Below are 27,369 nucleotides of genomic sequence, written 5' to 3'. Positions count from 1 at the left end.
CTTTCAAGTAATACCTTTCATGCGGAGAGCACAGGATAACCTCTGAGCCCCAGGCTCTCCTGCAATTGCAGTGAAGTTGGTAGAGCCCCAGCCTTCAGCCCATTTGATCAACGAGAACCCCAAGAGGGGGTTCAGCAGGCAGAACCAAACCAAGAATCCAGCTCTTTCCACTCCTGCCATTCTGGTCCTCAGACCTGTGTAGGAATGTAGCAGGAGGGGCTGCCCCTTGCTTCCCTGGGACCCTTTGGTAATGGAAACATTTTCCTTCTAATTCATCTCTTTTAAGTTCAGACTTGTCTCAAGCTTTCTGAACACGGGTAGAGGGTCTCCTTTTGTTTAGAAAAGAGAAATCGCTGTGTGACCCACAGCAAGTTAATATGGGTGTAATCAAACCTGCTTTGACGTGAAGATTGGGCAGGTGATAGCAGGAACATGGTCGTACTCAACAGATAGTAGCTGCTAGTACTATTAACATCAGATGTTCTACACACTTAAGCTAATGTTTGTTGAGACATCTGTGGGAATTGAGGCAGTCATGGTTGAGTGTTGCACAAAACTTCCAGGCAGAGCTTCTGAGCCCCTGTGTGTGTCCCGGGGTCCCGTGTGGCTTTTCGTGCACTGACCCTGCCTTCTTTACCAGGTTGAAGTGTCACAACAAGTGTACAAAAGAAGCCCCCGCCTGTAGAATATCCTTCCTTCCACGTGAGTGTTCTACCCTTCCCCCTTCTGGATTTGGGGTGCGTCTTTCTTGAACCTGTTTCCTGCTGATGGTTACAACGCCCCCTTTTTAAACAGTACCCAGGCTTCGGAGGACAGAATCTGTCCCCTCGGACATCAACAATCCGGTGGACAGAGCAGCTGAGCCCCATTTCGGAACCCTCCCCAAAGCACTGACAAAAAAGGTATGATGTTGGGCGAACCCTCACCCAGGGTTCCGTTCTGTGAAGTACCCCCAATATGGAGGTCCAGCAGGGGAGCATGATACTGCAATCCGGGGTGTGTGGCCAGAGGGTGGCCTTTAGGGATCCCATATTTAGCCACTTCGTAGATTTCACATTTGTGTCCAAATCTTAGTTATGTGCCCATACCGCGCCCCCGCCCCATTTTGAGCTACCATTTCCTGAGTACTTACACTGAGTCGGGAACTTTTTCCATCGATATCTCATTTGATCTCCACAGTAGTTCTAAAAGTCACGTGCTGATATCACCTCCATTATTTTTCTTTCTTCGGCCGCTCCCACACGGCTTACGGGATCTTAGTTCCCCGACCAGGGATCGAACTTGCGCCCTCGACAGTGAAGGCGCAGAGCCCTAACCACCGGACCGCCAGGGAATTTGATATCACCTCCATTTTACAGATGAGGAAATTGAGCACGGGGTCCCCCGTGAGTGAGAGGCAGGCCCAGAGTGCATGGGTGCTGTGAGGTTGTGCTTCCGTCGGGCCCCTGACGCCTGCCTTGGCGGCTGGCACACAACAGGCAGCGAGGCAACGTTTGTATTGAATGCTGAGCGAATAAACAACCCCGTGAGGCAGCAGCTGATGCCCCTGCTGTGTAGACAGTGCACCGTGTGGCTCAGAAGGGTGGGGTGATTCACCCAAGGTCACACAGCTGCTGAGTCGGGGCTGGGATTCCACCTGCCTCGAGCTAGCCGCCTGCCCTGGCTGGCCTGGCCTGACCGGGATGGAGGGTCTGGCCTGGACGTGTAAGCAGACAGAGTGAGGGCCAGTGGATGCAGCGCCCTCCCCCCTTTAGCTTGGCAATAGGCAGTGAGGGTGGTCGCTGGACAGTGAGGCCCACCGCATGGCTTTGGTGGATTCCAGTGTCTACCGTGCATCCCAGAGCCTTGAGGGCCTGTAGAGCAGGAACCGGTTGAGCTTAGCATCTAACCCAACTTGGCCCCAACTTTTTTGACCAGGAATCCCTCCCCAACCCCCTGAGGAATTGGTCTGTGGTCTGGGAAACACTGGCCAGGCCCAGGGTCCCCCCCGATGTAGACTCAGTCCCCCCAGTAGCCCTCCCTCAGGTGGTCCTCTGGCCTTGCTAGGGCCCACGCCCCTGAATGTCCTAGCCGGCAGGTCCCCCTGCTGAGTGGAGGAAGCACTTATTAAGCACCCACTGTTACCGCCCACTAAACAGAGGCTTGTCAGAGGCTGAATTTAATTCGTTAAAAGACCCTACTCTGTAGCCAGAGCAGAGCCAGGCCCTGGGTGTATGACGAGCAGGTGTGGTCCTTGCTCTCGGGGGACACACACAGCGTGGTGGAGAGAGAGTCTTCAGAAAACCGCCCAAGACGCCTGCAGCTGACAAACCGTAGTTCAAGTGCCCTGATGAAAAGTGCTGGGAGCCATGGGAGGATAAAGGGGAGGAGCACGCCCCAGCCAGGACTGGGGAAGGACTTCGGGGAGGAAAGGACGTTTGAGCTGAAATAAGAAAGATGCGAGGAGCCCTCCAGGGGATGGACGTTGAGGTGCGCGTCTCCCTGTCCCGTTCTTCCCTCGAATATTAGACCCATAAAACGCCAGGACGCCCTGGGGAGGGGTGGGGGCGCCGGCGGGGCTGGGCGGTCCCTGCCACTGCCTGTGTCTCTGGTCCTGCAGGAGCATCCTCTGGCCATGAACCACCTGGACTCCAGCAGCAACCCGTCCTCCACCACGTCCTCCACGCCCTCCTCGCCTGCGCCCTTCCCGACGTCGTCCAACCCACCCAGTGCCACCACGCCCCCCAACCCCTCGCCCGGCCAGAGGGACGGCAGGTTCAACTTCCCAGGTACCACACCTTGGGGCTTTCTCGGGCCTCAGGGGTGGGGTTGCATGTCCCTTCTCTGCACACCCCGGCAGGCTCAAGGTCAAACACTGCCGCCAGGAAGAGCACTTGCTGGGAGCCAGGCTCTGTGCCGAGCTCAAGAGCATCACCGTATTTAAACTGCTGTGATTGCACCCATTTTACAGATGGGGACGCAGGTTCAGAGGGAGCAAGTGGCTTGCCCTGAGCTGTACAGCATGTAAGCTGCAGAGGTGGGATCAAAGCCAAGTCTGACGTAAAGCCTGGGGTTTTTTCTTTCTTTAATTTATTTAATTAATTTATTTTTGGCTGCGTTGGGTCTTCGTTGCTGCGCGCAGGCTTTCTCTAGTTGCGGCGCTACTCTTCGTTGCGCTGCGCCGGCTTCTCATTGTGGTGGCTTCTCTTGGTGCGGAGCACGGGCTCCAGGCGCGCCAGTTCAGTAGTTGTGGCTCATGAGCTCTAGAGCGCAGGCTCAGTAGTTGTGGCGCACGGGCTTAGTTGCTCCACGGCATGTGGGATCTTCCCGGACCAGGGATCGAACCCGTGACCCCTGCACTGGCAGGCGGATTCTTAACCACTGCACCACCAGGGAAGCCCCAAGCCTGGGTTCTTGACCTGATCCCAACGCTGCCCTCCCATGCATGGGGTGGCTTCTCCTGGGCGTCGTTCACTCACTCGGCGCTTCTGAGCTCCCAGGAAGCAGGACAGGCAGCACGGGGAGCTGGGACAGGCCCAGAAGGCTGGGGCGAGGGAATCCAGGGCTCTGTGGCTTACCTGCTCTGTGATCTGGACAAGCTGCTTAAAGGGGCGCTTTCGTTCCCTTTTCCATAAAACAAGAGACCGTGTGAGGCTGGAGCTAGGTTATCCCCCTTGTACGGATGAGGCCACGGAGTCCACCGGGGAGTGCATGCCAGAGCAGAGCTGACCTCTGACCATGGCCCCGGCTGCCCCGGGTCTATAGGGACAGAGACCCCGCCACTCGGCCAAGCCTGGGGTGTCCCACCTCCCCAAGGAGCAGAGCAAAGCCCACTCACCCATTCAGGATTGAACTCCGGCCCTGGCCTCCCAGGAGGCTCCTTGCAGTTGGTCTTGGCCCTCGGTGTGTTTCAGGTGGCAGCTCGGGGGAGGAGGGCGGCTAGGATATTCTAGTTTGCTCCGGACCCAGCCAGGCCCACTGCCATCTTCAGCCCATGGAGTGCCAGGCCAGGCCCCACCTGTCACTGGCCCCTGGGGCTCCAGGCTAAGGAGGACAGAGGCACAGCTCTCCCTGTGCCAGGGGAGCCCTGGCTGGGGCTGCTTGCAGCTGGCAGGAGGCCAGGCAGCCTCTCTGGGCCCATCTCCCCAGGGTCCCAGGGACTTCTTTGGGGGGATGGTGAGAATTTTAAGAATCTTTCTTCTTTTTTCCTGCTCCTTCACCTTAACACGCATGTGGCTGGACATCTCCCGACATTAGTGCGTCGTCCCGAGCCCACGTCTCCCCGAGCCCACGTCTCCCTCCCCGGAGGCCCAGCGAGGGCCCCGCGCGGTCCCCTCCTCCTGTTCTGCTCTGTCATTGTTATGCTCTGAAACCGGGCCTTCTGCTGAACGTCCTAGTTTGGGTTTTTCTGAAAGGAAGGGCCTGTTTGAAAAACAACAGCCCGTGAAAAAGTCCTTTGTGTGATGTCAGCCAGAGCTTCTCAGCTTTCCCTGATGTCCCCAGGCTGGCCTCACATTGTCCCCTGCACAGAGCCCTCTCTCTCCAGGATCTGCTCTCTCTCTGGTCATGGGCTGGGCTGGTCCGGCTGTTAAGGTGGGATGGGCCCTCCTCCTACCGTCCACCCACTCTGTATTGTGGGGAGCATTTCTGTGTATCTCCGAGGCTAACCCTGGGGCAAGGTTATTGTTTTGGATGGTGACTTTTCGAGTGACTGAAGCCTCAGCACCTCCAGCTGTGAATGCGGGCCGGGGGATTTTTCCCTTCTGCACACAGCACTGTTCAATGTTTTCAGAATCTCAGTTTTTCTCCCCATTGTGTTTTGCCCTCCTGGGCTCATGCGCAGTTCACAGAGGAGAAGGGGGCCTGGGAGGTGAATGGCATTGGCCAGGGCTCTGCAGCAGGGTGTTCCCTTGGGACTGGGTCTCCAAACCCCAGCCCTCCGGTGCAAGTTCCTTTACTCCTGGGGGCTCCTGCTAATAACCGCTTTCTCCCAGCTCTTTTCCTCCTTCCTGCATGGAAGCTGGGGCAGGGCAGGCGGGGAAGGGCTGCCCCAGCCCTATAACCAGCCCCTCTCCCCCGAGCCCCTGCCTCCGTCCCCTCTCCTGCTGCTGCATTTGCTGTTCTGTGTGTGACTTACCTGCTCTTCTGTTTAAAGCTGCCTACTGTATTCATCATAGACAGCAGTTTATCTTCCCAGGTGAGTCCCTTGCATGGTTCCACTAACTGCCCCTTGACGTGACCCCCCTCTGTCCAGCCCTCTCCCTGGGTGCCTTGGAGGTACCTGAGTCTCACACCCACCTATTTTGAGAGCTGACTGTCTGTTGAGGCTGGGCAAGGGGGAAGATGGAGTAGCCTTGAGGCTGGCCCTTCACAGGAGCCGTGCCTTACTGGGAGGACCCTTGGCATCCATCCAGTCCTTCGTCTTGCACGGACACTTCAGGCAACTTGTCCAGGGTCACACAGCTAGGAAGTGGCAGAAACCCAGTCTGCAGAATAAGGGGAGAGGATCTTTTGCTGATGTCTTATGAGCATCTGACAAGATATCTTCCTCTATATAATGGCAGGGAAACTACTACCCTATCTTAAAGAAGGGAACGCCAGTTTGGGAAGGTCTGCAGCCTTCACTTACTCGGGGTGGCGGGGTGGGGGGTGGCGCTCACCTTCCAGAGCCTTGTCACACAGCGCCATCTGCTGGCAATTGTTGGAAATGCCTCCAGTGCAGAAAGTTTAAAGAAGAAAACTTGCAGTAAGACATTCTCATTGATTCCCGTCCACAGAAATTGTTTTGTACACCTTCTGTGTGCCAGCCTTTGCATTTCACCATATTCCTTCCCCTAAGGAGTTTATACAATTAGTACTTATTTCTCTAGCTGGAGGTGACAAGCAATAGTACACGTAATCTGCAACTTTAATTCTGAATTCAGCCATGTGAAGGTTCTGTGTGTTTTAGACAAAGACTGTAGCTAATTTTTTTTTTTCCTGGATTAAACAGGTCTGTCTTGAAGTCCTGGTATTTTGGTTATTCCAGGCTTTTCTGTTCCCCAGCCCACCTCCATTAGGGGAGTGACTGGGAACATCTGTTAGTTCTTACAGGCCCACCCCAGTGGTTTTGCAGGCTGTGCAGGCTGGCTGGGGTCAGGGCCAGGCTCCCTGAGCTGCTCTGTGGCTTCACACCCATTTTTTCCGTGGTTCCCCTCCAAGAGCCTCCCTGGTTACTACTCTAGGGTGACGTACAGGGGAGCACCCTTGAAAGCATGGGGAAAACGTGTGGCTCTTCTTCCAGAAGGGTCCATCTTGCTCTGAAGGTATGTCAGGGGGGAGAGAAGGGAAATATAGTTCTATTAAAACAAATGTGGACATATTTGGAGCAGAATGCAAAATGCACTCTTAATGTTTAAGGAAAAGTATGAAGCTTCAGAGACATTTTGCCTCCCCCCAACTTGGGGTGTGGTTTCTCCCCAGACCCCCACCTCCCCATGTCCCTCCGTCCCCGTGCATGTGTTTATCTTCCGTGGCAACACGTGAGCAGCGTTGGGTGGGTGGAAACACCAGGCCGCCCTTGACAGTCTGCAGACACAGTGTAGTGGTGTCTGGAAGAGCCTTAGAAGAGGCTTCCGGGTCTAGGATTCCCCAGAAATTGTACACCGGATGTTGGGTACATGTGTGCATTTCCCTGATAAGAAGGCCCACGACCTCTATCAGACTCCCCAAGTATGATAGAGATGTTGAGAAAGCTACAGGGGTAGCCTTGGAGAAAGCCCAGAGGGAGGTGAGGGAGGTTTGCTGGCTGATGGGGACAGCCATCTGTCCTAGAGGACAGGGAGAGGCCCTGATTAGTTTAAGCCACTGCCACCTCCAGTCTCTTCTTTTGCTAAAAAGGGGAGCAAGGGGCCCACCCAGCCCTGGGGCTGCCGGCCTCCCCGAGTGCGATTAGAAGGGACCAGAGAGAACAGAAAGAAGCCAGCGGCAGAAGCAGCCGTGGGGGCGTTTGGCCTGTAACACGTTGGCGCCACACTGGGGTGACCATCTGTCCTGTGTTCCCTGGATGTGGGGCTTTCAGTGCTGAAACTGGGAAGGCCCCAGGCTCAGGGGTCAGTGCCAGCTGCCCAATCCTGGGGCCCCCGGCGTGTGGGCCGTGCATTCCTCTCTGCCCAGAGGCTGCCCCACCAGCCACCCAAACCCTGAAGCTGAGGGGATGGGGCCCCTGGTCCCCACCGGCAGTCCCCGGCGGCTGTGCCAGGCACCACGTGACACTAATGAGCCACCTGCGAGCCCGGCCTTTGGCCTCTGCTGGCCCGAGAGTCTCCCCACCCTCAAGGGATGTTGCAACCAGCCCCTGCCTCGGAGCCGAGGAGGAGGGTCTGGCCCACACATCCGGTAAAGAGCAGCCCTGTTGCTTTTACCGCTTGCTTGTCTGGGGCGGTTTGGCCACGGGGCGATGGTGGTGACTGAGAAGTCTCAGCCTCCTCCCCCACTGGAGTCCCTTCCCAGGGCAGAGCTGTGTGGGCAAAACCGAGGGCCGTGGAGGCTGCGTCCGTGTTCTGTTTTAGGAAAAGCCCAGGGGACGTGGCCCCGGAGCACGTGTGCAGCCCAGCGAGGGGCTGCTGGCGGAGCACGCTCGGCCCTGCGGGTGCTGGCTTTGCAAACACTGTGTCTTCCGGGGGAGTGGAAGCGGGTCTCATGCCTCATATTTGTTTTCTGTTTCCCCCAGACATTTCGGCATTTCCTCAGGCAGTCCCATTCGCCGAGGCGGACAGTTCCCGGTAGGCAGCCCTGCAAAGCTTTCTCCTCCTTGGGGACTTGTTAAAGCTGGATGCACATCCCTGACCGCCTCCCACCTCCACCTTTAAATCTCTGACCCTCCCATTCCAGACCTTGCCATGGGCCTGGGCGGCCAGATGGGACACTGCTTGGGCTAATTCACCCTGTGATCCAGTGAACTCAGCCGTGGGGTTTAGTTGCCTCCTGTTGGTGCAGTCAGCACTGGGTGGGGCAGTCAGTGAGGCACGAGCAGTCTTGTGATCCAGGAAGGCCGGGCAAAGGGCACTCAGCGTTAGAGAAACCTAATTATATGGCTCCTGGTGACGGAGCCCTTTCTGTGTCAGGCCATGCTGAGTACTTGCCTCACCTTTCTTCGTATAGTTCTCGGCCAGGTGTGAAGTAGGTATCATCCTCAACATACAGATGAGGAAGCCAGCTCAGAGAGGTTAAGCAATTGCACCCAGTCACACAGCTTAGGGAGCAACAGAACCAGTTCTCAAGTCGAATTCCAAGTCCTGTGCGTGTGCTCAGAACCCCATACCGGTTGTCAGATTCGAGAGGGCCTTGAGGGTCACGGCCCACCCGTCGGCCCCTACCACCCCCAGATTAAGTCTGGAGAAGGCCAAGGCCAGAGAAGGGCAACGGCGTCTGGCCCTCGGCCTCCTGTGTGTTTCCACAGCATCCTGACTGCCCTTCCCACGGCCAAGTGGGTCAAAGTAGGGATCCAGGCCTGGTGCCCCTTTCTCAGACCTCACACGGGGAGTCCCCTGCCCAACTGGCAGGGGGCCCGGCCTCGGGGTCTCTTTGGCAAACGCTGTCTTCCTCTTAGGCTTGAGAACCAGCCGAAAGCAGACGCGTCCGAGGATCACGACGTGGAGGTGAGTGATGTCGACGGCGCATCTCTCTCCTCTCTCCCCGGCTCGGCACGTGGAGGGGGCTGGGGAGCCGGTGGGCACCGGGCCCTGTTGAGGGCCATCTCAGGTGCCCACCCGCCGCAGCAGACTCGAGCAGTGCACGTGGCAGGGAGAGCAACGAGGGTGCCACGAAGCAAGCTTCCTTCTCCCTTTCTGTGTTTTGAGGCTACGGTAAACTCTGCATTCCCATGGTTTTCACCCCCAGCCGGAAGGCCTGGGCCCCAGCCCGGGAGGCTCTCCTCTGGTCTGTCCGGGGTGGGGCCGGGTGTGTGGACTTATCAAAGATCCCCAGGCGATTCTGACTGTAGCTGGGGCCAAGAATTGCTACCTTGACCCTTGAGCCAGTGTCAACCGAGCGGTGCCGTGGCTTAAAGACCCTGAGCAGACAGCAGACTGATTTATTCCTATACAGAGGAGAGTCAGAAACTGTGTGTTTCAACAAAAGCATAGCCAGAAAGGGTGAATGCGGTCCAGTTCTTCATGCCAGGGGATGTTAATGCTCTTCCCCAGCGATTAGATGTCACTCATAGGCGGGTCTTGGAACATTAGCGGGAAAAAGGGCCAAGTGCCGTAGTCTGTGGCTTAGGACATTGAGGCCGCGTGGTGCGAAGTGACCTGCCTACTATCCACAGCAAGCCCCGCAGAGCTGCGGCTAGAGCCCGGGCTTCCTGACCCCAGGCCCCTCTGCTCCCCGCCTGCCCCCAGGGCTCCTGCCCCCTCTATCCCCTCCTCCTCTCCTTCCAGGCTGAGGAGCCCGAGGCCGGCAAGTCGGAGGTCGAAGACGACGAGGACGAGGTGGATGACTTGCCGAGCTCCCGCCGGCCCTGGCGAGGCCCCATCTCGCGCAAGGCCAGCCAGACCAGCGCGTACCTGCAGGAGTGGGACATCCCCTTCGAGCAGGTAGAGCTGGGCGAGCCCATCGGGCAGGGCCGCTGGGGCCGGGTGCACCGCGGCCGCTGGCACGGCGAGGTGGCCATCCGCCTGCTGGAGATGGACGGCCACAACCAGGACCACCTGAAGCTGTTCAAAAAGGAGGTGATGAACTACCGGCAGACACGGCACGAGAACGTGGTGCTCTTCATGGGGGCCTGCATGAACCCGCCGCACCTGGCCATCATCACCAGGTAACCCGGTCCCACTGTCCCTGGGGTGGCCGCCTCCTCTTCCCCTTTCCCTGGGGGCCCTGTTATTTGTGTGGACGCCCCGGAGGGCATGGAAATTTCATTTAGAGAGGTACAGAGAAGAAAACCAAAAATGAGGTGTAATTTCTCCATCATCTAACCCCGTCGACATTAAATAAATAAATCGGTAAAACAATACCTAAGGATAGAGAAAATTCAAATGTTCCAGAAAAGTATAAAGTGAAATCCAGTCTCTTCCCACCCCACCCGGGTGCCTCTCCCCAAAGGTGGATACTGTAAACAGTTCCTTATCACGCCTTCCATTAAAATAAAAAAATTTGTATACACTCATGTTTTTAAACTATTTATCTATTCGATTTGTAACTATTTATGTGTTTGTAAAAATACACACCAAAGAGCCTACTGGTTCCCTTGCCTTCTTCGCTGGAGTGCAGGTCTGAGGTCTACTCTAATCTTAATACCTGCATAGTGTTCCCGTCACGTCACGTAGCAGAACCTCCAGTGGTGTGCTGGTAGATGTTTAACAACCAGCCCTTGGGCGGTGGTGAGGGAAGCTCTAGTATCGATACATGGCATCTGTCAATTCCTGTGGTGTAAACACTCTCACCACAGTTGATTTCAAGTTACCAGTATGGTGTCACTGACAGTGGAGTGGAATTGGGTCGAGTCCCACAACTGGGCTCTGGGTTGTCTCTGGAACCCGATCGCTGGTCCTCCCCTAATTTATTTAACCAGCCCTCTTTTGCTGGACACTTTGTCACCGTGAACATCTCTGTTTCCGTATCTTGGTGAACTTCTAGCAGTACGTGTGCGGGGCTGGGTCGGAGTGCACGTATGTCACGTTTTGATGTACATTAGAATCTGCTGAGGGGACTGGAACACAGAAAAGCAACCATCAGCCGATATTCCAGACCTTGAGGGTCCAAGAATCTTATCTCCTTGGAGATGATTCCTAAAAACTAGCCCCTTCCTCAGATGGCTTAAGTCAGCTTCTCCCTGGAGCAGGGGAATGAAGCTACGCATTCTGGCTGGGTCCTTCCTCACTCCGGGTTTTAGGAGTCGGTACAGGTGGGGACCACAGCATACCAGCCCCTTATCTAATAATCACTCTGACATGCCTGACAGCCACCCCTCCCCTCCTGCACGCTCCGCATTGTAATAAAATCCCTGTGATCAGAAAATAACACGATCATGAAAATCATTGTGGTGAGCCCGGAGCCCTGACGCTGCCTGGTTGTAGCCTGAAAGGGCCAGATTCTTCCCTGGCTGCTGAGTTTGCGTGGGCGTGTTCCTGCCTCGAACTTCCCCAAAGGTGGGCTGCTCTGAATTGCCAGGAGGCTTGGTGAACTGAGTTTCCTGTTCTATGGTGGGCAGGCCCTAGGCCTCGGGGGACCGGTGTTCTTGCCCACTCAGGCCAGGCCCCAGCAGGAATGGGCATCAGGCTGGTTAAGAACGAGGATTCGGGCACCCAGGGTCTGGGGGACAGAGAGAGCCCTCCCAAGGCTGGTGGGCACAGCCCTGCCCCTGCTTCTCCCCGGCTCCAGAGGGGCTTGGGTTGGGCTGCACAGGCCCCAGATCTCTGCCTGACCCACCACTCCTCACAGCTTCTGCAAGGGACGGACGTTGCACTCGTTTGTGAGGGACCCCAAGACATCTGTGGACATCAACAAGACCAGGCAGATCGCCCAGGAGATCATTAAGGTGAAGGGGCATCCAGCTGGTTCCAGAGTTCCTGGCTGTCCCCCAGTCTGTCTGACCATGTCAGGGTAGTGGTGGTGGCTTCTCTGTCTTTCCCTTTAGGTGGGGCACCTCAAGGGTGGGACCCCCCCCCCCATCTCCTTCCCTCTGTCCCTGTCTTGTCTGCTGGGAGCTGGACACCCTGGAGAAACTCGGTGGGTTTTAAAGACAGATGGCTTGAGTTTGAATCTTGGTCACACCAGTTGTGTGACTTCGGGCAGGTCGATTAGCCTCTCTGAGCCTTTGCTTCCTCCCCTGTGAAATGGAGATGCCAGTGTCGCCTCCCTCATTGGATTGGTGCAAAGGTAAACTGGGATAATCCACGGAGAGAGCGTTGGGTCCAGGGCCAGCACTTGGTGAGAGTCTGTTAGAATTGATTAAGGTTTGGGACAGGGGTTCTGCCTTAAAGTTTCCAAATCCAAGTTTCATGCGGACAGGCCTTCAGGCTCAACTCAGGCAGCCTTTTTTTTTTTTTTTTTTAAATTAATTAATTAATTTTTGGCTGCGTTGGGGCTTCATTGCCACGCACGGGCTTCCCCTAGTTGCGGCGAGCGGGGGCTACTCTTCGTTGCAGTGCACGGGCTTCTCATTGAGGTGGCTTCTCTTGTTGCGGAGCATGGGCGCTAGGAGTGCGGGCTTCGGTAGTTGTGGCACATGGGCTCAGTAGTTGTGGCTCACGGGCTCTAGAGCGCAGGCTCGGTAGTTGTGGCGCACAGGCTTAGTTGCTCCGCGGCATGTGGGATCTTCCTGGACCAGGGCTCGAACCCGTGTCCCCTGCATCGGCAGGAGGACTCTCAACCACTGCGCCACCAGGGAAGCCCCTCCTTTCATCTTTTTAAAGTAATTAAACAAAAATGAAAGAAAAGCTTATTTGTTGCTTTATTTAGCAACAGACAGGCCCAGAGAGAAACTAGATCAGTGCTGGATAGGGCTTCCTCTTTCCTGGTTCTTGTTTTTGCAGAAAAGCTTTCTCTTACCAGCTCCCACCAAGTTTTTGTCCCTTTCCTGTTGTTAGTCTTTCCTTCTTTTCTTTTTTCTCCCTCTCTCCTTGCATCTATAGTGTGTGTGTGTGTGTCGTTGGAAAGGAAAAGATAAAAATCTCAGTGACATTTATGAACACCAAGATTTCCACGTGACATTTCCATGTGGCCACACTAATGCATTAAACTTTTGCAGCCCCCAAAACCCAAATATCACACTTACGCCTTCATTTGTAGTCTGTCTCATTGCAGAGAAGTTGGAGGGAGCTGCAGAGTGCCACATCTACTCTGTGATGGCCCCAAACCTGCTGGGCCCTGCTCCACACTCTGCCCGACTCTGCCCTCCTCCCCCAAATTGTTCTCTCTCCTTATCGTCAGGACACTGTGGGAGTCTGGTTGCCGAGTTAGGTTGAATGAGCCATCTGGAAGATTCCAGGGCAGAAGAGAAAAGTTGTTCAAAGGTTTTGGAGCTGCAGAGCCGGAAGCTTCCTCTCTGCTGGCTTATTTATTTTCCCCATCCCCCTTCTTCTGAGAACTTCTAAGCCACTTCCTTTTGTACTCATCTCTGATATTTTGAGGCTCAGAATATAATAATGGGGGCTTGACCTTTGGTTAGAGGGCTTGGGGGCCACTCTAGAGGCATTGTGAAATTATGGGAAGGAAGGAGGGTTTGTGTTCCGGACCTGGGCACTTTCTATCTTGTCTCTGGCCGTTTGAGGCTGTGACACCTATCTTATAAGCAAGGCTCAGAGAGGTACAGGCACTTATCCTCAGTCACACAGCTGGTCCCTGTTCAACCCAAGATGGGATCTTGGCTCTCTTTGGTCACTGGGGAAGCCTTGTGCCTTGGTTTGGTTTGGGAAATGGGCAGACATTCTAAGAAGGATCGTTTTACATTCAGGATGGCGTTTTGGGAGAGAGCAAGTCACTCTTTCCTGGAACTCCCTGCTTCCGCTGCAGGACGACAGCTCTCAGCAGGCCTGAGGGACGTGGCCACGGTGGACCCCGAGCCCTCCCATCTCCTGCAGAAGAGCATCTGCCTTGTGTAAATTCTTCTCTGACGCGCTCCGGCCCCACTCGGTCTGAGCTCCGGGCTCTGCTGAGTTCTGTCTGCTTCTGCCTCACAGCTCATTCTTCTATTTCTTAAATGTGGCTTGCTGTTTACCTCTCCCCTCCTCACCCCAAGATACCTTTAAAGTCAGGCGGAGTTCTCGCATATGAAGCACCCTTGATGTGGGAGATTGGGAGATGGGTTGACACGTGCCTCTTTCTGACCCGGCGGGGATACCCATTTCAGTCACGCATCTTGTACAGTGCCCCCGTTCTCCCTCCCCGCTCCCCGTTCCCAAGAGCATCAGAGCATCAGGGTACCTGGGAGTCCTGGGTTTGGCCTGGGATGAGATCATGCCTGCGTCAGGTCACCCACATCCCATGCACCTGGCAGTGTTCAGTCCAAATAGAGCGTTGGTTAGAAATCACCCAGCCCTGACCTGTCACTTGGCAGGTTGAGGAAACTGAGGCTTAGAAGCCGAGTCCAAGGGCCCACAGTGAATTAGAATCTGGGCTGGATTTCAGTCTTAGTCCAGGACTTCTACCACAGCACAGGTGGTGGGACCACCTGAGCTCAGGGGCTCCCTCTATGGGAATTCCTCTCTGTTCCCCAACCCTAGCCCTTGCCCAGCCTGAGGGGAGAGGCCAGCAAAGCCTGAGAGAGACCCCAGATCACTCAGGTCTTTTATAGCTCGACACAGAGAGTGGCATCCCAGTGAATCTTTATATACTTGCTGACCCCCAGCCCCTCAGCCCTCACCCTTCCCACACCTCCTCTGAGTATCAGGTGGATGTTGGGCAGCGCGCTGACACAGCCGGAGCGCAAACTGGCCTGGCACCAGATCTCGGCAATGCCGCTTAACTGCGGTGTGGCCTGGGGCAGGTGGCTTCCCAGCTCTGAGGCTGGCTTTCCTCCTCTGTAAAAAGGAGACACTTACACTGCACAGGGCTGTGCAGATGAAATGAGGGGGTGGGGTAGGGCGTCCCGTCCCGCTCAGGGCCCGGCCCAGAGTAGGAGCTAAGTCATCCGTCATTCATATCCCTCCGTTCCTGACGTGAGGCTCGCTGTCTTGCAGGGAATGGGGTACCTCCATGCCAAGGGCATCGTGCACAAGGATCTCAAATCCAAGAATGTCTTCTACGACAATGGCAAGGTGGTCATCACAGACTTCGGGCTGTTCGGGATCTCAGGCGTGGTCCGAGAGGGACGGTCAGTTGGCCTTGGGCATCTGGACAGACTAGGGAGGAACTGGGCGGTGCTGGTGGGCCTGAGGTCCAGCCGAGGTCTGGGCACTCGCTGTCTGTTACTGCGGGGCAGCCCTCCCTGTAGGAAAGGCCAGGTCTGCTCTGGCCCTGCTCTTGTGTTCCTGGTCCAGAATCAGGTTTGGGTGACACTTAGGTCCCTCGTAGTGCTTAATTCTCAGGCTGGCCCCCGTGGTGGTTGGGTCCCCTCACTCACATTTTCCCTGTACGCTCACCGACTTGGGCAGGGCACCAGGGTTCACGTCCCCATTATGAGGAAGAGCGTCAGGTTCTAGTTCCGCAGATCCTGAAGGGGGAGTGGGGATGGGGAGAAAGGCTCCCTCCCAAGCATCCGGACCCCGGGAGGGAGAGCGGCAGCCCCAGGCCAGGCTGTAAGGCCCACAGGCAGATCTGATCTCCTGCTTGGAGATGCCCTTCCCGCTCCCAGCGTAGAGGATCAGCACCCTCAAGTGCAGCTCCCTGCCGATGCCTGTTCTTGGCCTGCTTTTCTAGAAAAGCCTGATTATCGCTCCTCTGTAACATTCCCCCAAAGCGCAGGTGCCTTGGCAAGTGCATGATGGGTGTGCTGCTTTTCTGGGCCGTGGTGGGTGGTGTGCCAGCCCTGGGGCAGATGTTTGCCCTGCGGGCCTCTTTGCTGCTGACTGAAGGTCATGTCCTTGCCCTGGCTTCTTGGCCTCCAGGCGTGAGAACCAGCTGAAGCTGTCACATGACTGGCTGTGCTACCTGGCCCCCGAGATTGTGAGGGAGATGACCCCCGGGAAGGACGAGGACCAGCTGCCCTTCTCCAAAGCGGCTGACGTCTATGCATTTGGGTGAGGAGGCCCCTGGCATCCCTCCGCCTGGGGCTCTGAGGCCAAGTGTGGCTCAAAGAGAGGGTCCTACTGGCCACGGGGGGGGCAGGGGGAGGTGTGCTTTGAGCCTGGATCAGCCACTTGTTTGGGCCAGTGACCACGTCCTTGACCTTCTGTTTCCCCACCTGTAAAATGGGAAGAATAAAGTACCTCCCTGGTAGAGCTGTTAAATGAGGAGTAAATTAGCTAATTGCATAGAATGCTTAACTCTGGGTGTCATTCCCGCCTGTTGCCCCATGAGGACACTCACCAGAGCTCATCAAGGACTGTCCCTCTGGGAGAACAGGGAGTCCTGTCAGCTGTGCCCCACAAAGAGCTGGGGTGCTGACCGATAGAAACATAGAAATATAGAAACATAATATGAGCCAGATGTGTAAAGTTTTCTCTTAGCCACATTAAAAAAGAAAAAGAGGGAACTCCCTGGCGGTCCAGTGGTTAGGACTCAGTGCACTGGGGGGGGGGGGGGGGGCGCGGTTAGATCCCTGGTCGGGGAACTAAGATCCCACATGCCACGTGGCGCAGCCAAAAAGAAAAGAAACCGCTGAAATCAGTTTCAATAGATATTTAACTCAATATAGCGAAAATATTATCATTTCAACGTGTAATCAAAATAAGAAATGAAAATTTTACCCCACGAAGCTTTCAAAGGCTGGTGTGTGTTTTACACCTCAGTTCCCCTCCCCACATTTCAGTTTCACAGTAGCCCCACGTGGCCCCCAGGTTGGACAGGGTGGGTCTCACGGAGAAGGTCCCCATCCAGATAAGGCGAGAAGGGCAAAAGGGGACTTGGAGGGTCTGAGTGACGGCCTCATCCCGTAATCTCTCGGGGGATCCTTCCCTCACGGCTGGTCTCTTCCTGGCCTGACCTTTAACTATCATTTCCTGAGCACCTGCGTGTGCCAGGCCCAGGGCTGGGCATTCTTGTCACTCCTCAGACAACCTTGGCCCTGGACAGCCACCCCACGGAGGTGGAACGGTTGTACCGGGATCTCTGTCCAGAGTCCGTGCTGTCTGAGACTTCCTGCCACAATATGGGAGCGCAGGTCCCCGAGAGGGAGTCAAGGCGTCCCCGGAAGCCTGGCGGGTGAGGAAGGCAGGAGGGGGGATGCTGGGTCCTCCAGTGGGGCTCCTGGCAGCAGGGCGGCAGGCACCTCCGGGGTGTGGGCTGAGCTGAGCCGTGCCGCCAGGGAGCTCAGGCCACGTGGGTGGGCGGTCTCCACAGGACTATCTGGTATGAGCTGCAAGCTAGAGGCTGGCCCTTGAAGAACCAAGCTGCGGAGGCCCTGATCTGGCAGATTGGAAGCGGAGAGGGAACGAAGCGAGTCCTGGCCTCCGTCAGCCTGGGGAAGGAAGTCACCGTAAGTAGCCCCCCAAGCACCTGCACCGGGAGAGGAAGGTGGGGTAGAGGGCAGGCGGCTGGCTGCCCTTCCTTCGCTCACCTGAGACGTGGGACCCAGAGGCAGATGGGTGGCAGGCCGGCCTCTTTGCTGCCGGCTAGGAGGTCTGTGTCCTTCACCACCCCACTGCTAACCTTTAAAAAGAAAAATTGTCTTTAAAAAAAAAAAGGACAGGAAGGAAATAAAGATAATGGTTTTGACTGAACTATGAGATAAGATAATAAAGCCTGTGTGTTATTTACTAGAAAGAAGATAATAACAAATTTCACTGCATAAAGTACAAACAGTGGGGTTGTTGTCGTGTCAGATCTTTCTCTTTAATGTTGTTCTCGACCGTTCGAGAACAAATCAAGGTTTCCACAGCAAATCTGTTGTCAAGATGCCAAATCATAATACGGTCGCTGCCCTCACATGACTGAATATCATTAATGGTATCTCTGCATTGCAGTTTGTAAGTTCCCCCGCCTGGCACAGTGATACGTGAACGAGCCCGGGGGGCGGTGTTCTCAGCGCCGTCAGTGTTTACCACGCGCTCGTGAATCAGATAGGCCTGGAGCAGACAGATGCCAGCCAGGATGTTGATAAGTAGCCCCAGTAGGTACCTGGGCAGCATAGCATTGGAAACGTCTGGGGGGACCACCCGGCACTCATCCAGGTGAAGCGCTAAGTAGGCTGTGAGTTTCCCGGCAGGGTCACCATCTGCCCTGTTGCACGAGCACCTTCCGCCTGGTCGTGCGTGCAGGCCTGTCTTCTCCCTTCTGAACCGAAAGGCCGAGGGGTGTGCTGTGTGCGCACGTGGATCCGGAGAGTAGGCGGCGGAAGGCCAAGGCGAGAAGGACTTTGCCCCGACTCGGGACCGTCAGGACTCCCGTCGCTGCCCTGTACTCAGTCCTTCTCGTCTCTCCCAGCCTCCACTCCTGTAACGCCCCCAGGCTCCTCCTCCACTGCAGCCTGGCCAGCCCTGCACACCTTGCGAGCATCTGGCGTTTCACCTGTCAACACGCTGCCTTCCGCTCTCCATTCCAAACATCCGTGACCCCATTTCTGATCTCTTTCCTATGACCTTTCATCCGTCTTTGTAACTGTTATTCCAGAGAGGTCGAGGAAGGAAGGAGGGGAGGGAGGCCCACGCCCTTCACCTTAACTGGAAGTGTGAGAGCTCTTCTCAAATTCAGTTATTTCACGGCCCTACTCCAGCCATGGCCAGTCACCTCAGTGTCGGCAGGAGAGGGAGGCGACCACCAGCCGGGGGGCGCCCGGGAACACTTAAGGGACCCTGGGCAGAGTGCCCCGGCCGCGCCCCCCTCGCTCCCGGCCCGCTCTCACGTCCTCCAATGCCGGCTCGCTTTGCAGGAGATCCTGTCCGCCTGCTGGGCCTTCGACCTGCAGGAGAGGCCCAGCTTCCCGCTGCTGATGGACATGCTGGAGAAGCTGCCCAAGCTGAACCGGAGGCTCTCGCACCCCGGGCACTTCTGGAAGTCTGCCGAGTAAGTACCCCTCGGAGCCAAACCGGCAGCCAGGCGTCTTGGAGGGCACTGTCTGCTCTGTCTGCCCGAGACTTTGATCTGGGGAACCCCCAGAGCTGGTTAGCCAGAGGTGACCAGTCCCCTCGCCCAAGGGATGTCGGGATTCCACTCATCACATTTATTTAGGAGACTCTTTCATAGGCCAGTGTCTCCCGTTCTCCTCTGTGGAAACCTCCACATCACTGTTATCAGCCCAGTGCTGACGCTGGGCCCAGGCTAGGCCCTGACAAGAAGGTTCTGCCTGCTATACAGCCCAGCGTTAGCCTGGGTTCATAACAGCTGATTCATTTTGCCGTACAGTAGAAACTAACACAACATTGTAAAGCAACTATACTCCAATAAAAATTAATTTTAAAAAAAAAGAAATAAAATTTCTGGTTTAGAAGGTAAAAAAAAAAAAAAAGAAAAAAAAAAGAAGGTTCTGCCTGGGAGGGGGCCAGACAGACAGAGCTTCACCAAAACCAGCCGAGCAGCTGTTGCTTAAAATGGCACAGAGTTTTCTAGCCCCCAGCTTAGCCACCTGTCGCAGGGACCGCACCGCCCGGGTTTATGCGCTGCTTTGACACTGGGAGCCCATCTCCTTTCTGTGTGATCACATAATCCTTTGCAGCCCTCCGTGCTGGGGTGGTCTCCACTCCTCTCTTCTGAGTTCTGCCTCATTCCCTTTTTTCTTTGTCCCTCTGGCTCTCTCTTCCAGAACATTCAAAAACAGACCTCTGCCCTGCCTCTGCAGGAATCTGGGCAAGTCCTTCCTTGTTCCCAGCCTCAGGTTCCACAGCTTTATAGAGCGGGAGGGTAGGCAAACTTGTCAAGGGCCACGTGGGAAATAGTTTAGCTTTGCAGGCCGAGAGGGAACCTCGAGTGACGGCTCCTTGTCACTGGGATTTGCAGGGTGCCCAGCGGCATGCAAAGCGACGACACCGCCGCTGTCTTTGTCACAACGACCCAGCTCTGCTATTTGGCTCAGGAGAAGCACAGACCCACAAACTTGCGGGCTGGCTGGTTCTAGTAAAACATTACTTACGGATGCTGAAACTTGAATTTCATGTAATTTTCACAGGTCATGAAATAGTCTTCTTTTGATTTTTTTTCCCCCCCCCGATCATTTAGAAAGGTAAAAAACATTCTTAGTTTGTGGACTGTACAGAAACAAGAGGCAGGTCACACGTGGCCAGCCTCCTGGACAAGATGCATGGCTTTGAACTTTAAGGTGTAAGGCACTTTCTAGAAGTGTCATCTCCCACAGGTCCAGGACATAGAACAGATAAAGTGGGGCTTCTCTTGGTGGGAGCCGGGCAGTGGCAGGGGGCGGGAGCCTGTCTAACCCCTACACCCAGCGTAGCCTCCGGAGCAGCTACACCCGGATCTCACACCTGCCCAAGTGTGTGGTGGCAGTGGCACTCCTCTTGTTCTAGAAAGAGCCAGATAGTAAGTATTTTAGGCTTGCAGGTCATATGGTCTCTGTCACACGTTCTTTGTTTCGGTTTTTTGGGTTTTTTTGACACTCTAAAATGGTCACAACTTTTTTGTAGCCAGATTTGACTTACACCTAGTTTGAGAGCTCGTTTTGAAAGTAAACCAAACCAGGCTTCGAGCTGCAGGTGAGGAGAGGCCCAGGCTGGGTCAGCCCAGCAGAGTGTGCAAGGAGGAGAACTTGAAGAAATACAGCAAAGTTGGCAACTTAGGCCGGTTGGAGGGACAGTCTGAGGAATGATGATTTGGGGTGGGGGAATGCTGTACCTTATGATGTGAGATTAGATTCAGTATTTTGCACTTAAGATGGGTCAGAGTCTAATACAGATAGGGGGTAACAGGTGTTGCCATCAGAGGTGTGGGTTTTACCCAACCGTTGCTGACAGCTGTGCCACACCTGAGGCGACAGGCCGGGGCCGGGCCTCCACCAGCACGGAGTTGATAGTTTAATTAGGATACAGACAAGCAGACGTACACTGTAAGCCCTCGGAGCAGGACGCTGCCTTATCACCTCTGTATTCTCAGCTCTAAGCACGCTCCCAGGATGTAGTAATTGCTCAATGAATATTTGATGGGTGATGGGGACGATGGCAACGTGCTGAGTGCCGGGCAGAAACTCAGCTTCTGTGGGCACACTGCCCACCGGGGAGCTTGAGGAAGGGTCTCCAGAAGAGAGGAGTCATGGGAGCTGGGTTGTGGGCGGGAGCCTGGGCGTCTCCTGGACTCTCAAGAAGTTCAAGGATCTGCTTTGTCAGACCTTGGGCAACTCGTTTAGCACACCAGGCCCTGGTTTTCTCCTCTACAAAAGTGAAGGTTGCACTGGGGACGGGGCATGGAGTAGGGGCTGAGGAGTGGCGCGGGTATTCAGGAGAGGATGATTCCGGAGTCCCGAAAAGGCCACGGAGCCCCACGTTCCCATTTCCACACGTGGGACACTGAGTCAGAAATGGGGGTTGTTTCCTGCCCAGAGTGATCAGTTTTAGCCCCTTCTAGGAAGGAAAGCCAGCATACCTCAGTGAGTCTGTATCACAGCTTCCTGTTCATGATTTTTACTTCTACACACTCAAGCCTCTAATTCTCATTTTCTCTTTTCTTTTCCATCGGTCTTGTTCCTTTTTTTTTTTTTTAATTTTCTGGGGGGGCGGTGGCGGATCTGCTGGCCTGGCCTGTCGTCTCCCCCTCTCCCGCCACCCTGATTCCTGTGGCCCTTCCTCCGCCCGTCCACACTGGGTGCCCATCTCCATCACCTGCCGGACCGCGCTCCTGCCACGCCTGGCAAAATGGTTGCGGACGCTCCCAGGCGCTGGCGGAGCCGCTACTACGGGAAAGGACGTTACGGTCACCCTGACTTTAAGAACAACTGTCCAGTCCTGGAGGAATAGTGTGTCTTCTGCTGTTTCCCTGATTCTCTGCCTGTTTGCGGTTAACCCTTTGCACATCCTGCCTCCTGCTCTGTCTCTGCATCCGGCTTCCCCTTCTCGGCATGTTGCATTCCCATAAACGAAAGTGACGCTCTGGCAGCTCACATGGCCACCGGCAAGGGCCCTGCAAGCTCGTGTTTCTCACGCTGGGCTGAGAGCAGACCCATGGCATGCGGCAGGGCCTCTGTCCACACACTGGCAGACGATGGCTTATCCGTGGTGGGGAGGGAACTCAGATCACTGGTCTGAGTCTCCAGGATCCTCTCTGGGCAGACTTTAAAGAAGGGAATGCAGGGAGCAGAAATAGTAAACTCCGAGACGTTGATTTTGATGGTCAGGGGCTGAGGGACAGTGGGCCTGCTGGTCGACCTCTGTACAGAATTCTGTGGCCATGTCCCAGGGGCGAGCCTGGGGGAGGCTCTTTGTCCCAGCCTCCCTTCCAAGCTGGCTCTGCTGCCAAAGCCTGGAATGGAGTGGGGATGTCCCTTTCTCTGTCTGCAGGGAAAGAGGGGTCCCTGCCCTGGGACCCTGGCCAGGCCTCGGCCGCTCCCCTGCCCCCTCCCCGAGGGCTCGGGTTCTGACGCTGCTCTCCCCTCTTCTCTTTCCTTCTGTAGGTTGTAGGCCTGGCTGCCTTGCATGTACCGGGGCTTTCTTCCTCCTAATCCACGCTCGGCACCGTGACTTCTACTCGAGCTCAAACAGCGATGCGGGCACTAACACAGGGGATGCGATCGCCGCCACTCCGGCCTTCTCTGCTGAGACTTCTTCTTTTGCTTTGTTTGTTAAAACTGGCCCTCGCCCCGCTCCGCGGCCTGCGTGTGCCTGAGTAACTGCTCTCCACGGAGGGTCCCCCTAACAGCACCCCCAGAACCGCCTTCCTGGACACAACTTCATCTCTCTCTAGCGCTTCTTCTGTGGGGTGGTCCTGTCTCCCTACTAACAGCTCAGTGAGAGAGATCCCCCCTCTCCCTGGTCCCCCCAGCACACCGGCCCCCTGTGGGGTGTGTCCGCAGGACAGGGGTCGGGGTTTTGCTTGGCTTTTAACCCGTGGGGATCTTGTCCAACACGGAGTGGAATGATTTCAGAGCTGCCGGGTGGTCCCCTCTGGAGGGCTAGGGTTGTGACACCACAGGTTCTGTTGCCGTGAAAGGCACCAGCTCGGAAGGGCTGTGTCCCTGGCCACACACCGGGGGAAGCTGTCCTGAAGCAAGGGCGTGGGACCTGTCGCCAAACAGTTTCACTAGTGAAAACGTTTCTGCCCTCTCCCCCCTGCAGCATTACCCCCCTTCCATGTGCCCAGTGCAGACGGAAAGTACCAGACCCCGAGCCAGCGTTCGGCAAGGGTGTGGCTGACAGGTCACCCACAGGCCCTCCACTGCTTACCAAAGCGCAGATTCCTGGGCCTCCCCAAGACCTGAATCCGGGTGTCTGGAGGCAGATGCTGAGAACCCACATCTCAGCCTGCTTCCCAGATGGCCCTGACGCACCCCAGCATTTGGGGACTGTTTCTCGAAGGAGCATGCAATGCCACTCTTAGTACTGGCGGCTGGGTTTCTCTTCCCTCCCAGTTTCACTCGGAGCAAGAGCTTTCCCGGCTGCCAGTGAGAATGAGCCCACAGCGGTTACTGGGCATGCGGGGTGCTGGGGGTTCCAAGACGGACAGGCCCCTGCCCTCCAGGAGGGAGTGCAGCCGAGGCTTAGCCCCCGGCCAGCTGGGACCAGGAGCAGCTCTGCCAAGGCCATTGGCCTGTATCATCATTCCCACTTCTTGCTGGGGCTGGGTCCTCTGCTGAGCTTCTGGAACTGGCCCACTCATTAGCTAATGCTGCCCCAATTCTGATCAAGACCATTGGGGCTATAACTCTTGTTTTTGTTCCTCTTTGCAGTATTAACAGCGGCAAAGTTGTACCCCGGTTTGAAAGGTTTGGCTTGGGCGTCCTGGAGTCCAGTAATCCAAAGATGTAGCCAGCTCTGCCGTTTTTCTGACATTGTATTTCTTTCTTAAATGGGTTTCTAAGACATCCAAACAACCACCGCAACAAAAAACCAACACTCTTCAAAACGCCAGCCATCCTCCTGAGTGCTGCAAACCAGAAGCACAAGTCCTCGGTTTAGACCGTTCGTCCATAAAAACACTCGGGTCCCGGAGATGGAGCCGCGCCTGCTGTTTCTTAAAATGACATCACCCACAACCAGACCTGTCCCGACAGACGGCAAATGTTTACATGTATGTTTCTGCAGAGTTGGACTCGTTGTACAATAGGTGATAATAAAAACCGTCTGTGCAGAGGTCACTGGCACCGAGGGCAGAAGTGGCCGTCCCCTCTGGAGGACCCTGTAGGAGTGAGGCACCCACACTGGTTCAGAGGAAGAAAAGCATCGTGTTTGTGGCTGTTCCCCAAGCAGGATGGTGGGGGGACCACAGGTTTGACCCGGCCTCTGCGTTGGCCCTAAATTCCATCTCCCCTCCTCCTACCGAAGGGCTGCTGTCCCTTCCTCCTCTTGCAGAGGACACCCTGACCAGGAGCCGAGCTGGATTATGAGGGTCGGGAGTTCACAGAGAGCTGGGGTTCACCTTTGACCTTTGTAATCTAGTCCATACCTGCTGGAAAAAGCAGAGACATAAAATCCAAATAACATCTGGACTGATCCAGTGGTTCCCAGCCAGGGTTTCCAGTGCCTGGGAAGATGTTTCTTTCATGACACCCGCAGGGGAGGCACCAAGAAGATGGGACTAAGGGCTTTGGCTGTTTAGATACATCCCAGTCCCTGACTGACATTTGACCCCAGAGCTAAGACCTATCCCAGCAGCTGCGTACACCGTGAAGGCTTGATCCATGAGAACAGGGAAAGTAGGGGGAGGGAGAAGTGGCAAGCAGAGGGTCCCGGAGCCCACCCGCCTAGCCACAGGGTGCCCTGGCCCATCATCAGTCTTGCCAAGGTTCCGGAACTGCCCACCTCTTCCAGCCCTCAGTCCTGTTGAAACCCCTTAGCCCACTGCTGACTCCTCCACTGCCCGTGTTCAGGGCTCTTAGCCAAGGTGGGAGCCACGTGCCCCTCCCCGCTTTCACTTAGACCAGCTAGCAAGCTCCCGACTTCAGAGTCTTCCCAAGCACCAAGTCAGGCCTCCTACTTGTGTCCCTTTGAACCAGAGGAGGGGCCGGGTTTGGGAAAGTCCAGGATATGACAGTGTCCTGCCTGTCCTCATTAGAAGCTGACACCTAAAGAGAAAAGTTCCAAATGGCAAAGAAGCCCTTCAGTGAAGGTTACGTCATCGTATCAAGCTCCAAAGCCAGAAATGATCAAGGGCGACGAAAGTGGAGAGGAGGTTGTCGTCAGACCCAGAACCCGCGTCCGCGCTCAGAGCCGCCGAGACGGGGAGGCACGTGGCCCTCCTACCCCGTTTACGTAGACCCGTCGAGCCAGGCTCCCCGCCTGGAGTCTGGCGAAACATCGTACGAGATGGGCCGCTTTGCCTGGAGGCTGCGGGCCTGCCTTCGTGGCTCTGGGCCAGGCACCCCTCGGCAGCCCTGCCGAGAGGGCACAGCCAGGCAGCCGTACAGGGTACCCAGGCCTCCACGGCCATCCGCGCCTCAACCCTTCCCGCTCAGGGTGTGGGAAGGAAGACGAAGGGGCTGTAAACCAACTGGACTCAGCTCTATGGGTCTTTTCTCCTCTGTGGGACTCTTCGCGTCTCCCCATCATTCCTCTGGCCTCTGGGTCAGCCGCTCCTGTGATCTCCCCACCCAAAGCCACGTGGGGTGTGACTCCGCCTCTGGTTGTCAGGCTCCTCCCCCCACCCCGGTATTGGCGCCTTCCCGGAGGTCACGGTTCATGCCTCTCACCTTTCCCCTCTGAACCTTTGGACGTGCAGGTGGGCCGGCCGAGGGGTGGGAGGGCAGCTAAGCAAGTCAGGCTCACCTCACGGCCCACAGAAAGTCAGTCTGGGTTTTGCTTTTTCTCTTCGGGGCTCTCACCCTCTTGGGTCAGTTTAGAAAGCCTTCATGGAGCACCTACTGTGTGCAAGTGCAGGGGGCCCGGGATGGGAGCTGTCCCAGTGCCCGCCCTTAGGGGACTCGTGATCTGCCAGGAACCCTGAGGGTGGGACTGGGGCCACCCCCTTCCTCTCCAGGGCCCCGGGATGCCTTCCCACGCTCAGCCTGAGCCTCTGCACTGCCTGTCAGTTAAGAGAAGCATCTGAGGAACCCCCCCACCCCAGGTGGCCCCCCTCTCCCTGTCTCTACTTAATTGACTGTGAATTGAGGTTAGGAAGACATGCCACCCTTCCGCGCGCCCCCCCCGCCCCCATGCCCGTCTGCCTTGGAAACACATGAAGGACAGCAGATACTGTGAATTCAGCCCTCACAGCCAACTGTGAAAGGGATGGAGAAGGCCGGGAGGCCTCCTGGGCGAGAGCTCGGGGGCTGTGGAGGTCCCCACGGGGTCTGAGAGTGGAGCCCAAGCTTCAACCCTTCATCTCCCCCCGCCCGCCCCCGCCGCCACTTCCCAACCTCACCTCCAAAATCCTGGGATCTGTCCCTGCTGCCTTTAAACACGAGAGCCGCAACCCTTGCGTCTCCATGCAACTCGAGGTCCTGAACCCTGAGTTCCCCACCAGTTGTGAGCGGCGTGTAGCTGACCGCTCCGTGTCACCAAATTGAAGGTGTGTGCAGGGCCTGGAACATCCCTCTGTCCTCTCACGGCATTTCTTTCTGTGATCGCCGAGGGGCGTGGCATGCCCTGGAAGCCTCTGGTGGTAGCGGTGGCCTGTGTTGTTCTGGGTGCCAGGTGGAGACATAAATGTGAAGCTGGTTTGAGAGCTTGTGCGACGCTGCCTGGTCAGCCAGGATTTCATCCGTGTGTGCAAACCCAGCATCTTCTGTGGCCACGAGGCACATACTTGCTTTTTTGAATGTGATGTAAAATTTGTACAGTAAAAGTTTTTATATTTTCTATCAACTGCATTTGTCTTCCAGAAATGCTATTAATTTAAATTAAAACGGTTAGTATTAACGGACGTGCGCTATCAGTTTTTTTGCCACTGGCAAGAACACTGTGCTGGGCCCAGCCTGGGTGTCTGGAGTCTACGAATAAAACTGTACCAAGGTGGGGCTTCCCTGGTGGCGCAGTGGCTAAGAATCCGCCTGCCCATCTAGGAGATATGGGTTCGAGCCCTGGTCTGGGAAGATCCCACATGCCGCGGAGCAACTAAGCCCACAACTACTGAGCCTGCACGCCTAGAGCCCACGAGCCACAACTACTGAAGCCCACGCGCCTAGAGCCTGTGCTCTGCAGCAAGAGAAGCCACCGCGATGAGAAGCCCGCGCACCGCAACGAAGAGTAGCCCCCGCTCGCTGCAACTAGAGAGAGCCCGCGCGCAGCAACGAAGACCCAACACGGCCAAAAATAAATAAATAAATTAATTTTAAAAAATACTTGTACCAACGCATCTGGGGCTTGTGTCTGCTTGGGTCGGTTCCAGATGACTGTGTGGGGCGGGCGGTGTGTGCGGGGAACTGCTCAGATGGATGGCATGGGAGAGCAGGAGGGGAGAGGGTAGGGTGTTTAGACCCCCTCTGGGAGCTTCTTCCAAGGAGAGAAGTTTCGCCTGCACCTCAAAGGCAGATATTTCTAAACAGATGGAGGAACGGAGACAAGAGCATCAAAGCCCATGTTGCACGGAGGAAGGTCATCCAGCTCCCAACAGTGACAGCCCCTGAGCACACTCAGACCAGTCACTGTCTCCTCTGCTCGAAGGGCCTTTGCATTATGGAAGCCTTGGGGGGTGGGGAGTGGTCATTTATCTAAATCTTATTTCTAGGAGCACCTCCTTGCCAGTTATAAAGAGAGACAGGTAAGCAGGAGGTCAGGGTAA

At 55.8% G+C, this 27,369-nt stretch overlaps 1 protein-coding gene across 1 annotated transcript in view; it reads left to right on the top strand.

Annotated features, from left to right (window-relative positions):
• Window positions 1–26,929, top strand: part of KSR1 (kinase suppressor of ras 1) — a 54,230-nt gene extending 27,301 nt beyond the window's left edge. The window contains exons 7-19 of the mRNA XM_028483834.2: window positions 641–702; window positions 796–902; window positions 2,600–2,768; window positions 5,135–5,176; window positions 7,691–7,742; window positions 8,570–8,618; window positions 9,399–9,778; window positions 11,401–11,497; window positions 14,640–14,773; window positions 15,507–15,638; window positions 16,900–17,035; window positions 18,428–18,561; window positions 23,381–26,929. Of these exons, the coding sequence (XP_028339635.1) occupies window positions 641–702; window positions 796–902; window positions 2,600–2,768; window positions 5,135–5,176; window positions 7,691–7,742; window positions 8,570–8,618; window positions 9,399–9,778; window positions 11,401–11,497; window positions 14,640–14,773; window positions 15,507–15,638; window positions 16,900–17,035; window positions 18,428–18,561; window positions 23,381–23,459 (1,573 nt within the window). The 3' untranslated portion in view covers window positions 23,460–26,929. The remainder of the gene's footprint in view (window positions 1–640; window positions 703–795; window positions 903–2,599; window positions 2,769–5,134; window positions 5,177–7,690; window positions 7,743–8,569; window positions 8,619–9,398; window positions 9,779–11,400; window positions 11,498–14,639; window positions 14,774–15,506; window positions 15,639–16,899; window positions 17,036–18,427; window positions 18,562–23,380) is intronic.
• Window positions 26,930–27,369: the final 440 nt, after the last annotated feature.

Source organism: Physeter macrocephalus, unplaced genomic scaffold (genome assembly GCF_002837175.3).
Source record: "Physeter macrocephalus isolate SW-GA unplaced genomic scaffold, ASM283717v5 random_78, whole genome shotgun sequence".
In the NCBI taxonomy this organism is placed as follows: Eukaryota; Metazoa; Chordata; class Mammalia; order Artiodactyla; family Physeteridae; genus Physeter; species Physeter macrocephalus.
This window is presented reverse-complemented; position numbering and strand designations above follow the sequence as displayed.